Below are 17,235 nucleotides of genomic sequence, written 5' to 3' on the forward strand. Positions count from 1 at the left end.
ACATCCATACAGAGAAATGATAGAAATATTGTGTTTTGTCATTCATAAGAAATTGTTTTAATTAACGAACACAATTTGAACAAATAGCTTTATGCTAATATCATTTTAAAATCTCTTTAGAAATCAAGAAAACAGAGGCACAGTGTATAAAAAATAAATATAAAACAGGCGGATCAAGAATCAAAAAATGAGGCATTTGAATTAAATTTGAATTCATTATCTTTAAGATCAAACGCAAATTGAGCGGTGTTAAATTTTATAGTAAAACTAAAAACGCCCTTAAAAACAAATCGATGGCGCTAAATAAATTATCTATCTTAATAAAGATTAATTAATTTGTTTCTTAGTGAGTCAGCCATTCGTGTTTAACCATATCTGCGGCTTTTTCAGCTATCATTATTGTTGGAGCGTTAGTATTACCTCTGACAATTGTCGGCATTATAGAGGCGTCCACTACTCTAAGATAGTGAATGCCATATACGCGAAGTTTGTGATCCACTACAGCCTTGTCATCCCAATGTGGTCCCATCTTACAAGTTCCTACAGGATGGAAAATAGTAGACGTGTATTCTTGCAAACAGCAAGCCCAGTATTCGTCAGTATCGAATTTAATATGCTGGCAAGCTGGAAGAGGGTACCTAGAAAACCTGGCGCCAACTTTCTTGAACGCTTCGGTATTTTCTAACTTTTGCACTTCCCGAACTCCGGCTACTAATACTTCTAGATCTGGATACTTAGTGAAGTACCGGGGATAAAGAAGAGGTTGTCCAAATACTGGATGAGTCGTATTGAGGGTCAAATATCCTCTACTCTTGGGCTTCATAAGAGTTGGCCGGGCGGCTATGCCGTCGTAATATGAAAGTAATGCAATGCTGTCTTCAGATGCTGTATCTGGCGCGGCGAGGTAGTCCCTCACGCTTGCTCCATCAAAATGATACTGAATATCTGGTAGAAATGACGAATCTTCATATTTCGTTTGAATGAACGCGTTGCAGTTCAAAGCACCGGTAGAGGCCAGAGGTCCATTCTTTTTCTTTTCCAATTGGTAATACCTATATACTTCGGACTCCCTTTGTTTATCACTTACGGCTGTAATTGTCTTATTTAAAATTATAAGAACGGAATCTGTAGTGACGTGGTCTTGCAAATTGTATCCAACTGCAAGGTCTTTAATAACTTTGATGGATAGCGGTTGTAAAGTGTATATCGGTCCAATTCCGGAAAGCATCAATATTTTTGGAGAGTTTAATGCACCTGCTGATAATATGACTTCTTTTCGTACAAACGACGTGGTCAGTTTATTGTTCAGTAAATATTCTACGCCGAATGCTTTATTAGTATGCGGATCAATCAGGATTTTCGTAACATGAGCTTGAGTTCTGACGACAAGGTTCGGTCTTTTGTTCCGAATTGGTCTGATAAATGCACCGTTTGTGGATTGTCTTCTTCCGTGGATTGAAGTGGTTTGGATGATCATTACTCCAAGTTGCTTCTCGGCATTAAGGTCGACGACTTCTAATCCCTTTTCTTTCCAAGCTTCCGTGAGGAAAATAGCATTATCATCAATGTAAGGAAAACGTTCCACGTTTTGATATCCTCCCTTTCCATGAAACATTTTGTCGTGAGCTTCAATGTCTTCGTTATTTTCCGACTTCTTGAAATATGGAAGAATCTGAAAAAAATATTTTTTATTATTATTGACAAAATATAAATCAGAATTGAAGCTACGAGTAATTTTAAAGAAGTTCGTAAGAAAATGGTATTTGTTTATGCATTTGCATAAATCACCTATATTTTCAATTGACCGGTAGGTTACTTTCTAATTATCAGGACTTATTCAAAAGTAAAATCACTCGCGTGACAATTTATTTTAATGACATTTTTGTGAAAGGAAGAGAGAGAAAAAAATTGATATGAATCATAACGGTAATATTTATAAGAGGACATGTGGTTACATTTAATTGATTATTTATTGTATGAAGTTTTTGGATAAAAGCTTTAGTCATTCATTTCCACCCAGATTTCATATATTTAATTTATTTTAGATTTTAGGTGATATGCAAATTCTGAAAAGCTATTTTTGTTGAGACGTCTTGTATATTATTCGATTCTAACTGTACATTTTTAGTTTAAGCAATATACAATATACATTTCATACAGGTATAAAAAAAGCCTTCAAACCACTTAAAACAGCACCAGTGGAAGGAGATCTGTAGATCAATGAAAGCAAAATCAAAATAATTAAGCAGATTAAAAATACGACTCGTACTTGGCAAAATATTGTTGTGTTTAATAACAAATACAATTTTGAAGCTGTAGAAGACTTTGTATACCTGAACTCCACTATCATAGAAAGACAAAAATCACCCAGTAAAAAAACTATCATCATAACGGCGGTACCGTATGGGTGTGCAGTGTGGACTTTAATAGCAAAGTCTCTTGAGATGGGATATTTTTGAAAGGAAATTGATGCGTAAAATCCAAGGTCCAATGAATTACGGAGAAACCTGGAGAATTACATATGATAACAAACTGAACAACATTTATAAAGCTCCCAAACTCTCTATACACATCAAATTTAAAAAGGCTGAGACAAACTGGACATTTGCAGAGGATGTCATCATTACGGGTACCTAAAAAAGTCAAAGATGGGCACCCGAGAGATAGAAGTAAAGTCAATAGATCAACGCGATTGGAAGACGACAGCAAAGAGATGCATTTTAACTACTAGAAATATCTAACTGGAGGGTTTCAGCGGATGACAGAAAAAGTTGAAAGCGAAAGTTGATGGAGGCCGAAGCTCAATATGGGCTGTAATGCCATTGGTGAAGAAGATTATGAAAGGATTTAGTTGAATATTAATGTCTACTGTCAATTGATAGTGCAGAAATTAAATTATACCCTGTATGCAAACAACAGTTTGTCAAAACACCCAAATTACTGAAGAAAAATTGCAGATACGCGTAGATCCATCCATCTAGAAATCCATCTAGTCTGCAAGCATTTGGACACACTGAAAACATTTCTGAGTTAACTACACTTTAAAAGGACACAACACGGCATAGTTGAATTCAAATCAGGAGTTGCGCACTGAGCGACATCTACAAAGAAACTAATGGGTCAAAACGTAAACCTACTCATTTATGAGTAGTTTAGTCGCCTTCTGTTTAATGTGCCTATGCGGTTTCTGGACTTTTCTTAATTCTATGGTTTTAACCACATAATTTATTTTTAAAAGTATATTTTTGAAATACCTTAATTTACAAAAGGATCGTTTGCTATTATTTAAATTCGATCTAAGTAATTATTATTTGAACAAAATGGTGTGTGAAATAATGTAATTTTTAAACGAGGCAAGGGTGAGGCGTAAAAACGGAAGTGAGTAATTTAATAAATACCATTTTGGTTTCCATGCCACCCTCAGCAGGTATATTGTACCAGGAGCAGGGGTGTAAATAGCATAAATATTATGCAAATGGTGAAAGTGAATAGTCTTAATCTGTATTACAACGAGACGGTAGGAAATTAACCGATGTTCGTCGACCACAGTGTATTATTTACTTAAATTTACCTAAATAAAAATATACAAAAGAAAACTTATTAATTCTTATTATCATTGATGTTCTTAACAAATAAAAAACGACGAAACTGATATTTATGTATTTAGTATTTCTTTGTTTGAAAATGTAAAAAAATGAAAGTAAAAATGTAAAGTAGGATTTAAAAAAAAACTCTCTCTCTCTCTCTCTCTCTCTCTCTCTAAACACGAGCAGTTTGCTCACTTAGAGAGGTAGTAACGTTTAAAATAACATGTGAACTTAACTTTTGTTGTTGTAATTTCTTGTTTTTATTTTGTGTATCATGTTTATTTTCATTATTGAAATAAAAAATAAAAATTGTATGATTTTTTCAGTGTCCACTATTATCATCTTTACCTAATCCGTCGCCATTGGCGCATATTGTATTACATTTAAACTCCAATTTTAAACAAACCTTTTGAACTTTTTCAAAGATTGTGAATGGTAATTATATTTATTTATTCATGCATTTCATAATATAAACAGTTTTTTGTTCATTTTGCCCAGCTGTATGAAACAGTACTTATGATTTTTTATTTTCTTGTTGTATTACTGTAGAATGTTTTATTATTTTAACTTTCTACTGAATATGCTGTAATTTTTTTAAAGTATAAATCTTGTATAATTTTTAAATCTTGGGTATATGGAAATTTTTGTTTTTAAAAAAATATATATTAATGCAAATATGTTAGTATTATAAATTTTTGTAAATACCAGATTTGCCAGATGTTAATAAAATAAAATAAAATAAAATAAAATAAAATAAAATAAAATAAAATAAAATAAAATAAAATAAAATAAAATAAAATAAAATAAAATAAAATAAAATAAAATAAAATAAAATAAAATAAAATAAAATAAAATAAAATAAAATAAAATAAAATAAAATAAAATAAAATAAAATAAAATAAAATAAAATAAAATAAAATAAAATAAAATAAAATAAAATAAAATATTGTAGATAGAATTTGGCAGATAAAATAAAATAAAATAAAATAAAATAAAATATTGTAGATAGAATTTGGCAGTCATTACACCCCTTGGTAGAAATATCAGGTGACCGTTCTTTGCAGCAACAAAAATGTTCTGTAGTTTATTATGCTGACTAATCTCTACCGCCCTTTGTAATCGAGGGTCAGGTTTGTGTTGGAGTAATTGTTAGAATTACCTCGTCGTAGCTCCATCCTTCGTTCCCCAATTCGGCCCACTCGTCGTAGTCCTCTCGGTTGCCCCTCATGTAAATCATGTAGTTTATGGAGCTAGATCCTCCCATCACCTTACCCCTGGAAAATAAAGTAAGGTTAATTTATTTTAATTAAATAAGTTAAATGGTCATCTAACAGCTCTAAGTAAAAAAATAACAAACGAGATGTGATTGTACAACTGAACAACAGACTTTTTGTTCTTTGTAACAAATTGTCTCCTTAAAGATAAGTTTTTTAAAAATGTTTTGAGTATGTCCAAATTTATTTATTTATTTTATTTTATTTAGGATTTTTACAGCTATTACATAAAAATGTAAGAAGAAGTATATTAAAAATACTAGAGTCAATTACAAAATTCCACTGTAAATCTAATAATACATAATATATCAGAAAAGAGTTTATGTTAATTGTATGTGTGAACGTTGGTATTCATGTGTGTGTGTGAATGTATGTATGCGTGAATGCATGAGGGAGAGGGTAAATGTGTGTGTGGGAATGAATGAAGAAGAGGGCGCGTGTGTGTGGGTGCGTAAGTATATATATATTTTTAAAAAAAAGTAATAATATTGAAAAGGGTACAGGAAAGAGCTTGGTAAGAAGTTTGATTATTAAAAAAAAAAGTTTATACCTACTTTCAAAACCTTTTTTTAAAATTTAAGTCAAAAAATGTTGTAAATTTTAATTTAAAAAAAATATGCTGAAACAAGAGCATTATATTTTTTAATTAAATTAATACACACTGAATGAATAATGTGCAACGAGTCCCATAAAATACGGTAGGTAACCACAAAATGCAGTAAATACGAAATGCTTGCAGACTGGCTAGATTTCCTCCCTAGTGAGTTATTCATATCAAAATTTGTTGCAACAGAAAGGAAAAACATTTTGAAAAGGGAATATTAACCATTTGGTAAAAAAAGAATTATAAAAAATGGAAAATTGTTTTCAGACGTTGCCTAGTAAGTCAATTGGTTCAGCTGGATGAATATCACCCACATGAAAAAGGTTTCAGCTCTTTTACTTCACAAAAGTCAACAGTTGGAAGAATTGAGGAAATGTGGATGTTGAAACATAAGCAAAATGGTGAATGTTATACAGTGTGTCAAGTGGCCACTTAAACCAGCCAATGACAGGTCATCAGCCCTGTAAATGTCGAGATTTCCATATTCCCTTTTCAAAATGTTTTCCCCCTCCGTTGCAACAAATTAAAAGGTTTTTCTTTTGTTTTGAAGAAACTTAAAGGAATATTGTTTATTTGGTTATTTATTATTATTTATTTATTAAAAATAGCTTTTTGAATTTTTTAGATTTCCTAGTGATCTAATTTAATATTTTATTTACAATTTTGGTCCACTCCTATCTAGTTTTAAAGGTCGTATCCATCTCATTTTACACTTATTGTCTGTACAAGAGCAACATGACAAAAATACTTGACTTGTTAGTTCTATATGTTTCGATGTGAAACGAATGATAAAATTTAATAATCACCGTAAAAATAAAAAAGGAGATGATTCATTAGTTAAGTATACCTTGATGAACAAGCTTTTGTAGCTTTAAAACCGGTTTGTCGAAAAAATAAAAAATAAGGGGATAAAAATAAAGTGTTTAAAATATAAAATTTACATTTACATAATAATTAAAAAGTTTATCGAAATCGCTGAAAATTGTTTGACATTCTATATTGGGAACAAATCATTAAGTCACTGATTCAAATGATTCGCCGATCAAATGATTTGTTCGGTCAATAGAGTTGCTTGACCTCAAACCAATTATTTACGGAATTTATTTGATTAATCAGTATTTCAATTTTATCGATTGAGCAAGCTCTCAAGGACAGCGTAATAAATACATAAATACCAATAGACCGCCATTTAAATAAATGACAAATTATTGTGTTAAAAAGAAAAGTGTTAATAAACCACAAATTATTTATTTTTTACAAGCGAAAAGAAAAAACAATGCAATACCATGTCTGGATTTTCAGTTATCAGAAATGTTTTTCCTCCCTGTTGCAATAAAAATAAATCTCGATTATTTCGAAAGTGAAATGCAGCGCTGTCTATAAACAATTTAACAAACTAATAAAATAAATTAAAGTGTGAAAAGAAACTATATTTTATTTCAATTGCTAGAAACATGAAAAAACCATAAGCGCATGCTCGCAGCGCCAGCAAAGCAAACAACCCCGACCAGCGTCGGATAGCTACTAACAGTACCTACTAACTGCAAACTGCCTAACTGGCGTTTGAAACAAGTACACACTTTGCTGTTTGCGCATGTGACGCGTGAAATTGTCTCTCTTGCTCCTGAATATACCCGTATTATTGAGAGTGAGACGTAAAGAGTGTGTGAGAGAGTAATATATTAGGATTACTCTTTTACGCTACTTCGCAACATGCGACACATTGGTAAACTTTATATTGTATTGACGATTTATCTCCAATTTTAGATAAAATGCTTTGTCTGTTCCCAATAAGCATTCATTTTTTAACAACAAACAAATATTTTAACCGATACGTAAATGTATAACAGAGGATTGCCAAAATTCTTAACCTGTACTTTATTATATTTATGGAGATATTAAAGGGACATCAACGGGAAGGGAGAGTAAAATTACATATGGCATTATATTACATATTTTTTTTGTTAAAAATATTCCCAATCAGCAAAAGTGCTAGTATCTGGTGTGAGTCGATAAAATAACATCACATTTCACTCATCACATGGGCTGTAAAAAACGTTTTTTTAGGTGTTTTTTAATTCCATAGATATATGTTTTATATATCTTTTAAGTCATTAGAAAGTGAATTGTAGAACTTTATTGCTGTATACACAAAACTGTTTCTTTTTCTGTTAGTCCTAGGTTATTAGTAGGTTAAATTATTTGACGCTCTTGTTTTTTTTAATGTATATTGCAGTTAAACTGTCATTTAATTATTTTTTATCTGAAATATCATCTCTGCTATGTTTTAAAATCCGTATTTATTTAATTCATCTAACTGTTAATTTAGACCGATTACGAGCTTACTTCCTCATCATCAGAACTTGAACAAATTAGTGATTTTTTATGCTTTAAACGTCTTGTATTTTTCAATAAGAGGCTTGTTTTCTAAAATACAAGCGCGGATTGATAATGAAGCTACCTAGCGCCAGATGGCAGCACAAACACAAAAAAGTTTTTTTTTTCCAAATTGCAATCTGTCAAAAGGCAGTTGTTAAAATGTCACCCAAACTCATTGAGTAGTTTATTTGTTGTAGTCGTTTGAAGTAAACAACTTTTGTGTTTCTTGAAAAATGGAAAAAAGCGAATTTTGCGCAGTGATTAAACCTTAGAGTATATGATGTAAATACTCTAAGGATTAAACACTATTATTTGAAAGATAAAAACGGCGAAAAAGACAAAAAAAAAGCTCGATAAACATTACGGTGAGTCTGTTTCGTCAGATTACATGGTAATATATTGGATTGCTGAATTCAAGAGCGGCCGAACAAGCACTGCAACAATACCATCAACAGGAAGGCCAAAATAAGTGGTTACTGAAGAAAATACCAAGAAAATCCTCGATATAGTTATGAACGATCGCCCAGCAAAATTGCGTGAGATTGTTGAAATGGTAAACATCTCATATGAACATTTTGCATGAACATTTGCATAGGGAAAAGCCATCGGCAAGATGGGTGCCGCGTTTGCTTAGTGTCGAACAAAAACGAGTTCGAGAGACCACTTCACAGCAGTGTTTGGACATGATAAAGCGTAATCCTGTTAATTTTTGGCATCGATTAATAAATGTTTAAAACGTAGGTGCATCACTATACACCTGAAACCAAAAATCAATCGAAACAATGGGTGGAAGCTGGTGGAAGTGCTCCGAAGAAAGCAAAGGCAGTGAAATCGGCTGGCAAGTAATAATGCAATAGCCACTGTATTTTAGGATGCACTCGAAATATTGCTCATTGATTTTATTAAAAAAGGATCCACAATCACAAAAAAGTATTATCGTCCATTTTTGGATCAATGGAATGATGCAATCAAGGAAAAACGCCCACATTTAAAGAAGAAAAAAGTGCTCATTCTTCAAGACAACGCGCCGGTTCATACAGCATTAGATACGATGCTAAAATTTCGTGAAATACACTTCGAATTGGTTGATCATCTACCTTATTGTCCAGATTTACCCCCTAGTGACTTTTTTCTGTTTCAAAACTTGGAAAAATGGCTCGCAGGAAAAAGATTCAGCTCAAACGAAGAAGTGATTACTGAAACTAACGCGTATTTTGAGAGGTTCCCGAAATCGTATTATTCAGATGGTATAAAAAAGTTGGAATATCGTCTTACTAAGTGTGTCGAAGTAAAAGGAGACTATGTTTAGAAATAAATGGTTTTTGAAAAAAAAGTTTTTTTCCTACTTAGGTAGCTTTATTTTCAATCCGCCCTCGTATATTAATACGCATTACGAAAATACACATTCATTAATCTTTGGGAGTGCTGTCTGTTTTTCTACTGCCCTTAACCTGTAATTTGGTGTGGAGTTACTATAAAATGTAAATCAATTTCTCGATTATTTGAAAAATAGAAGTAAATGCTATCACCTTAATATCATCATATTTGCAGTTGAAGTAGTTTCTTCTCGCACACAGGGTTAAATACGTGAATATTTTTCGGTATCTGAGCAAAAATGTCGGAAAAATTCAAAGCGTCTCAAATACTGTGATTTCTTTATTCTGTAATTCTTAATAAATTGTAATAACATCGTGAACAAGTGTGAAATCTTCTCTTAATACATTGCGAAATTATTCGTCAATTATTATCAAATTAACAATAGAATTTGCTAATTACTTTGAAATGACAGAAGAAATCGTTTCAATCACTTACGCTATTGTAGGTTAATTAGCGTTATAGTTTAAGTAACCTAAAGAAAATTTGTAAGTCAAAGTACTATTTTCAAACCCGGAAAGTCCTTTTTTTTATTTCAGCAAATCTTTAAAAACTGATCTAATAATAGCATCTACTTTTTTTAGTATTTCAAATTTTTATTTTAACCAGTTAATATTTTCTACGGGGTGTTCATTGAACCCTGTCACATCCGAAACCACGATGATCAGTTTGAGAAAGAAGGCATATTAATACACATTAAAATATTTTTTAAGAATTAAAATTTAAAGAAACAAAATATAAATATTTAAAAAAGCAAATGGTTGCTTACTTCTGCTGGGGAGAAATGTGGAGAAGGGAGTCATTGTTACTGCACCACGCTCCCCTCACTTATCCCCTGCAGAAGTAAGCAACCATTTGTTTTTTTAAATATTTTATTTAAAAAAAATTCTTTGTTCTAAATATTTTTTTTAAATATGCTAATATGTCTTTTTGCCCATACTGAGCATCGTGGTTTCGGATGTGACAGGGTTAACAAATCAACCTGTATATAACTAATAATGAAAAATCATGATTGTGTCAAGAAACAATAGTGAAATAAGTAATTAAATTTTCGAGATTACCAAATCTGCAATAGGTACTCAAGTAGAGGTCGCCATGTTAGCAACAACTCAATCATTGAAAAGGCAGATTCTAACAAATAAATCCGTATTTAAAACTAAAAATATTATAATGAGGATGTTCAGTGATTTTCATATTATTTAAATTTTTTAATGAACTATTAAACTAAGATAAAAAAATTTTTTGCATCACATCGTCAGCGCTGTGATTTATGGAATTTCTGAAATTGCTCTGCGTGTGATTTTCAAGTCCTCTTCCGCGTATTCCCGGTCAGTTCTGCCGATTAGTCCGTTGACTTACCGTAAACCGGAAATATTCTTCACAACTCTCTTATCGTTGGTTGATTCATATGAACTAGTGACGTCATTCAAAGTAGTTCGTTTTTATAAAAAGATTGATTATTATTTCTTTCGTACATTCTCAAAAAACTTTGTTATACAATAGGGAAATATCACAAACTATGAATACCGATAAAATATATGAAATGAATTTAGAATAATTAATTGTATTTTCAAAATCAATGTGAATATTGAAGGGAAATTTTTTCACACATAAATATAAAAAAGAAGTTGAATAAAAATACGTTGCTAGAAAAACGCGACGTGTTTGGCCTTGGTTGTTGTGACGTCAAGATTTGTTATGACGTTCTAAATAAATTGCAATGACCAGGAACAAATATACATAAATCGTGACCTATTAGGGGTGTGGCCAATGGAATGACCATTTTAGCGGCAATTCAAAATTACATATTAATTTTTTTTTATGCTACTAATAAATCAGCAAAAAAAAAATATTTTTTGACAGTATTTCGTTGACCTTTATTAATTTAAGAATGTAAAAAAAACGTGATGTTTCTCTATTAAAAGCTTTAATTTGTACCGCGCGTAAGAAATCATTTTTTGTATCTAATTTTCCGTGGGGATGAACTTGTTGCTTAATATAAGAGGAATCACAAACACATGAACTTTTACAGTTACTATTTCGCAGTTTTATTGAAAAAAGTGACGTTCTGTGTTGCCAAAAATTCGCTGATAATTGGAATGCAAATTATTACCCAATGCAGGAAATTGGCGGGTCTGTTAAATCAGGACACTAATTAAGTACCTAGACCGGAACAAATGAAGCGAGAAACCCGAGTTTAAGAATTGGGATATCTTTTGTTTTTTTTCTATTGAAACTTTCAAAGGTTTGGGAGTTCGGGAAGTAAGCTTATTATCGCACGTTTATATGTGTTAGAACAATAGATACATTTCACATACAAACTTACGAAATTGTAAAAATAAGATAAAGGAAATAAGAAAAAGTGAGGAAATTCATAATTTTTATTTATTAACTACGATCAGAGAATTTTTTATTTTTTTATTATTATTATTATTTTATTTTTTTTGTTTTTTTACAATAAACATAAGTGATAAAACAGAGTATTTAAATAATAAAGCTTAATTACATAGCGATGAAATACATATTAATAGTAAAAAAAGTAAACAAAAAATCCCACAAAGGCATGGCCTGTTTGTAGATATACAAGAAAATGTAAATGAATTTTTGCTCCTATAATAAAAAATGAACAGTTATAATATTTTTGAGTAACGTGAGAAAGAAAAAATAAAATATTCTGTAAAAGATAATATGGCCTTTTATATTTTAATAATTAAAAAAGGATATAAAAATGATCTAAAAAAAACACAAAAATATTCCAACAAAATGTTTTAAAAAAAAGAGTTCATCTCTTTCCTTTGAATCCAGGATAGTGCATGTTTTTTAAAAGAAGGAAAATTTTGAATGTTTGGAATCAATGAAATATTATCAGTAAAAAAAGAATAAAAAAAATTTGGGCCCATAAAATATACATGTCTCTTTATAATTAATATTTTTAGGTAGGTGAAAAAATTTAAAAGTAAAATCGTAACGGAAAAGAACAAATACTTACTTAATGAGGAAGTTCAATGTTCTTTTTACTATTTGATAATAGATTGTGTTTTGCAATTTTGAAATTATTCCGCCTGTGACAACACAAGTTCCCTTCATTAAGTTCTGCTGTTAAGTGAGTTGGCTTCCCGTAAACTATTGCAAAACTGTCATTGGTTGATTTGTTAGAACTTGAGACGTAGTTTAAAGTAGTTAATTTTATTTAAATGTATTGCAACAGAGAAGAAAAACACTTTTGAGAAGGGAATATGGGAGTCTAGGCGTTTACAAGGCTTATGACCTGTCATAAGCTGATTTAAGTGGCCACTTTACACACGGTGTAACATTCTCCATTCTGCCTATGTTTGAACATCCACATTTCCTCAACTCTTCCATCTGTTGAATTTTGTGAAGTATAAGAGCTGAAACATTTATCAAAAGGGTGAGATTCATCTGGCTGAACCATTCGCCTACTACGCAACGCTTGAAAACAATTTTCCAATTTTTTTACTTCGTCTTTTACCAGGTAGTTAACTCAACAATGTTTTAAGTATGTCCAAATGCTTGCAAACAGCCTGAATTTTCTCTCTAGGGAGTTATTTCCTCTTTTCCTCTCTGTTGCAACAATTTAAGATATCAACAATATTTTGAGTTTGTCCAAATTTTTGTAGACAAGGACTGGATTCAACTCCCTGGGGAGATGTTTGAATTAACATATTACAACATAGATGAAGAACATTTAAGAAAAGGTAATATAGAAGTCTAGGCATCTACAGGGCTTATGACCTTATGAAGAATTGAAGGAATATAGATGTTCAAATATAGACAGAATGGTGAATGTTACACAGTGTGTAAAGTGGCCACTTAAACCAGCCATTGACAGGTCATAAGCCCTGTAGATTCCTAGAATTTTATATTACCTTTTCTTAAATGTTCTTCATCTCTGTTGTAATATGTTAAATTTAGATATCATTAACTTCCTATATTCTCCCAAATTTTCTCAACTCTTCCATCTATTGAATTTTGTGAAGTAAAAGAGCTGAAACCTTTATCATGTAGGTGAGATTTACAGTGTGTAAAGTGGCCACTTAAACCAGCCGATGACAGGTCATAAGCCCTGTAAATGCCTAGAGTCCCCTATTCCCTTCTCAAAAGTGTTTCCCCTCTATGTTGCAATTTAAATATGAAACCTCCCTAGGGAGAAAATCCAGCCAGTCTGCAAGCATTTGGGCATACTCATAAGATTGTTTGTTAATTTTAATTCGAATCATTGTTATAATTTTTTTGGTATATTTTCGTAAAACTTTGTAATTCTTGGATTAAAAATAAAAAACGACAACACGACTTTTTTTTTTTTTAATGACGGATGCTTAAATTTATGTATATATTTTTTTCTACTTGAACATTTCACTAGGCACAATCCGTGAAGAGGCATTTATTTACATTCTTGAATTTATACTCATACTTATAATTGTTGGAATCTTAATAGTATATAGTTAAACATACGCACACATTAATGTTTTGTGCAAATGTATTGTGAACGTACGTGTGCAAAAATAATAGTTAAAAAAATATTATAACTACCGTGCGGATATTGAGCCATCATGAAACGAGACATTGACCGTAGCGGGCTATTAGGCACATGTATACCAGAAATATTGATAATTTTTATTGTCAAATAAAAGTGTTATTCTTATTTTTAAAGGTGGGGGTTCGTGCGATGCAAGCGTCACTGCAACCTGTGAAGATCTACTGTGACTGGATCTCCGTGAATAGTTCTCGCCCTCCAAGCCAGGTTTATAAAGATCCGGGCTACAATGTGGAAGGCGAGAGTATCTGACTATTAGGTAGGGGGCGAGCTCTTTAACATCCTTAGGATTAACCAGTGGTCTCCCGAAGGTGAAGCTCCTTTTATGATGTAAAGCAGTGGTCTCCAAACTCAATAAGGATGTGAGCTACTTTCAGAAATTGAACTTGTCTGGTGAGCTACCTATACAAATTCCCTCTTTTTAATTTTTTATCGTCGGCCCTTATCGTACCATACATAATATTTTTATATTAGGTTAAATAAATTAGAACACAGATTAACAATAGAATAGCCATAACCATAGAATTAAAAATAGTCCAGAAGGAGCGTACAATCATATTTGAATACATCTGACTGTGTCCAATAACTTCCCCACTATGCCCTACTTTTGCCGCGCGCATTCGTGAGGTCGCAGAGTAATGTTGCTTGATGGGAAAAAAAATAATCATAACACAAATGTAAGCTTAAAAAAAAAGTAATCTGTTAATATCTCTAAAATTTTATTGTGCACGCGGAAATATTGATTGACACAACAGAGTAGATAAGTAAAGGGTCATTTAATAAGGGTAATTTAATTAACGAACTTTAAACTTAATATATGAAACAAATTTTATTTTACAAAAAAAGGATATTTTTATATCCGGTTAAATAATATTTGATGTTTTGAAGATAATATCGGTCAAATGTCCACAACAGAGTTGTTTAATCAGAGATCCGATTTTCTTTTACTCTCTCATTAGATGAGCAAAGTAGGGTAAAAAAAATTACTACCCTGGCAACACTAACAAAATTTCCATTTTATTTCTTCGACAATCTGACAGATGGAAATATGATTTAATTTTTAATAAATCCATTTGTTATATACACATTCATTTGCTAATTACACATGGAATGTGATTGTATCCTGTTTCATTAAGATCCTAACAGTATTTCTTCACTTTAAAAAGACACAACACGCCATAGTTGAATTCAAATCAAGAATTGCGTACTGAGCGACGTCTACAAAGAAACTTATAGGTCCTAAAACGTAAACCTACTCATTTATGAGTAGTCAAGTCAAGTGGCAACATATTAAATATTTTAATAAAACCACAAACGGGAAAAGTTTTGTATTCCTAAAAAAAATGGATCGTTTAATTGAAGTCAGATATATTTCTTGGTTCTGTAACGAGTAGTTACGGCTGATAAATAAATAGTTTTTCATAGTTTCAATACAAATTTTTCTTACGGTATTCTAGATTAGATTTTTTTATACTGTGGGCAAAACTTTTGGCATAGTATTAAAATATCCTCGCTAAGAAAAATGAATACAGTTAACTGTAAACAAATTATTATTTATTTATGTAATTCGCCCAGTTACATAAATGCACAGAATGAAAAAATCATACCTAAGTATGGGCGAAAAAAAGGCACAATCAAAATTATTTTTCCGATTAAGAACGGTTTATGATTTTTTATTTTTATTTTTTTATTTATTCTTTAATTTACTGAAACGTGATTAGTTTTCATTAATTTTGCGGTGTTCGATTTTCACATAATTTTATATCAGGTTCAGGTTCAGTGCCAAAATACGGCGTTTATTGGAAAAAAATAAAAGTAAATACATGCAATAGAAAATAAAACAAACAAAGTATTAGACATTGAATTGAATTGCAAGAAAATAATCAAAGCAGCTTTACTAGATTCAAAAATACCTGTTCTAGAGCTACATTCATAATATATATATATATACACTATACTACTAAATACACTATAAAAATAAAGAAATAACAAAAATAAAACACTAAAAACATTTATGAACAACTTTAAAAAGTTAAAAAAATAAAAAAAACATATGTAAGAAATAAAAGAATATATAATAAAAAAGAAAATACAATAAAATAACAATGAATTCATTTTTTTTAAAATTGGCCAGTAACAGTTCAAATTCCGAAAACTAAAAACCTAAGTAAAGAAAATTACAGATTTCAAAATAATGTATAAATCAAATGAAAGAAAAATAGACGTTGAATATGAAGGTTGAAGGCAGCATTAAATTATTATTTAAGGAACCTCATCCAGCTGACTTCTTCCAATTCTGAGGAGCCACTCTTAATAGTGTGAAACAAGTTATTAATATTTAGGGTCTAACGCAAACTGATTCATTAAACATTTAGTTGAGGATAAACATTGGAACCTGACGGATGCGGATGTCGCGTCGCTTGTGGTATTGTTGACACATCTACCTCCAAAATATATATTTTTGTGCACCGTAAAAAATATCCATCTCAGGCGTGGTTGCTAGTTTACCGCTTCTCAACAAAACATACCCAATTGCTATGAATATTGTGTAGTAAAAAAAATAGTAAAATTACTGTAACTTTAATTGAATAAGCAAGTGCAAATAATACATTCGTCCTGAAACTTCATAAAGTTTAATTGAAACATTAACTTCGGAAAAGTCCTGACGGTTTGTTGTTACTATTGAATTAAATAAATAAATAACGGTACCTTGCCCACCCGCATCCGCCCATCCGGCGTGACCTACAAGCCTTCTTTTCCGGTTGCGTTCTGTAGTTCCAGTCAATATTTGACCTCTGTAGCATTGGAGCAAAGGCTGGAACGTCAGCTACTTCGGGCTCTTCGATTCCAGCTTCCAGAAGTAGAACCTAAAGAATAGAAGAGCAAATAAACATTTACGCCAATTAAACATCTTTTGTAGGTAATTGGAACGTTTTGCGTCTATAGAGAAGATAAAAACCAAAACCCACACCAAAAAGTGCGTTTCTGAAATGTTTTGAGGATTGTAAAAAACTCTGGCACACTCATAACTGCATCATATCCAATGGTGATTATTTTAAAGTATTCAATATTAATATTGAGGTTATGTACATATATACGAAAAAGGTGCTATTTAAGTTATCTATTATAAATATGATACAAAGTTTAAAAAAAAGAATATATGTATATTTAAAACTTATCTTAATAATAAAGATAAGTTTTAAATAAACATACATTTATTCTCTTTTTTTCTAAAACTTTGTATCATATTTATAATGGATAACGTATAAAGCGCCATTTTCGTAATATAATACCTCAAGGGCGCTTAATAAAGTGATTCAATCAATAAATGAATTTAATTTTAACTTTTTAAATTTGTAATTTAAGTAAAACAAATTACTTTGTTTTTACATGCTACAGATTTATTCAAATAATTTAAAGAATAAGTGGGTTTTAAGGTTATTCCGAAACATCACTTTACTC

At 31.0% G+C, this 17,235-nt stretch overlaps 1 protein-coding gene across 1 annotated transcript; it reads right to left on the reverse strand.

The window, feature by feature from the left end:
• Positions 1–225: 225 nt before the first annotated feature.
• On the reverse strand, positions 226–16,635 carry LOC148274435 (glucose dehydrogenase [FAD, quinone]-like). Its single transcript, XM_088237126.1, has 3 exons — positions 16,483–16,635; positions 4,747–4,861; positions 226–1,672 (listed from the first exon to the last, which is right to left on the reverse strand). Exons 1-3 carry the CDS (start codon positions 16,575–16,577, stop codon positions 344–346), a joined length of 1,539 nt encoding a protein of 512 aa, XP_088093252.1. The 5' UTR covers positions 16,578–16,635; the 3' UTR covers positions 226–343.
• Positions 16,636–17,235: the final 600 nt, after the last annotated feature.

This window comes from Micrasema longulum, unplaced genomic scaffold (assembly GCF_059751315.1).
Source record: "Micrasema longulum isolate JH-2025_06_02 unplaced genomic scaffold, ASM5975131v1 h1tg001650l, whole genome shotgun sequence".
NCBI lineage: Eukaryota > Metazoa > Arthropoda > Insecta > Trichoptera > Brachycentridae > Micrasema > Micrasema longulum.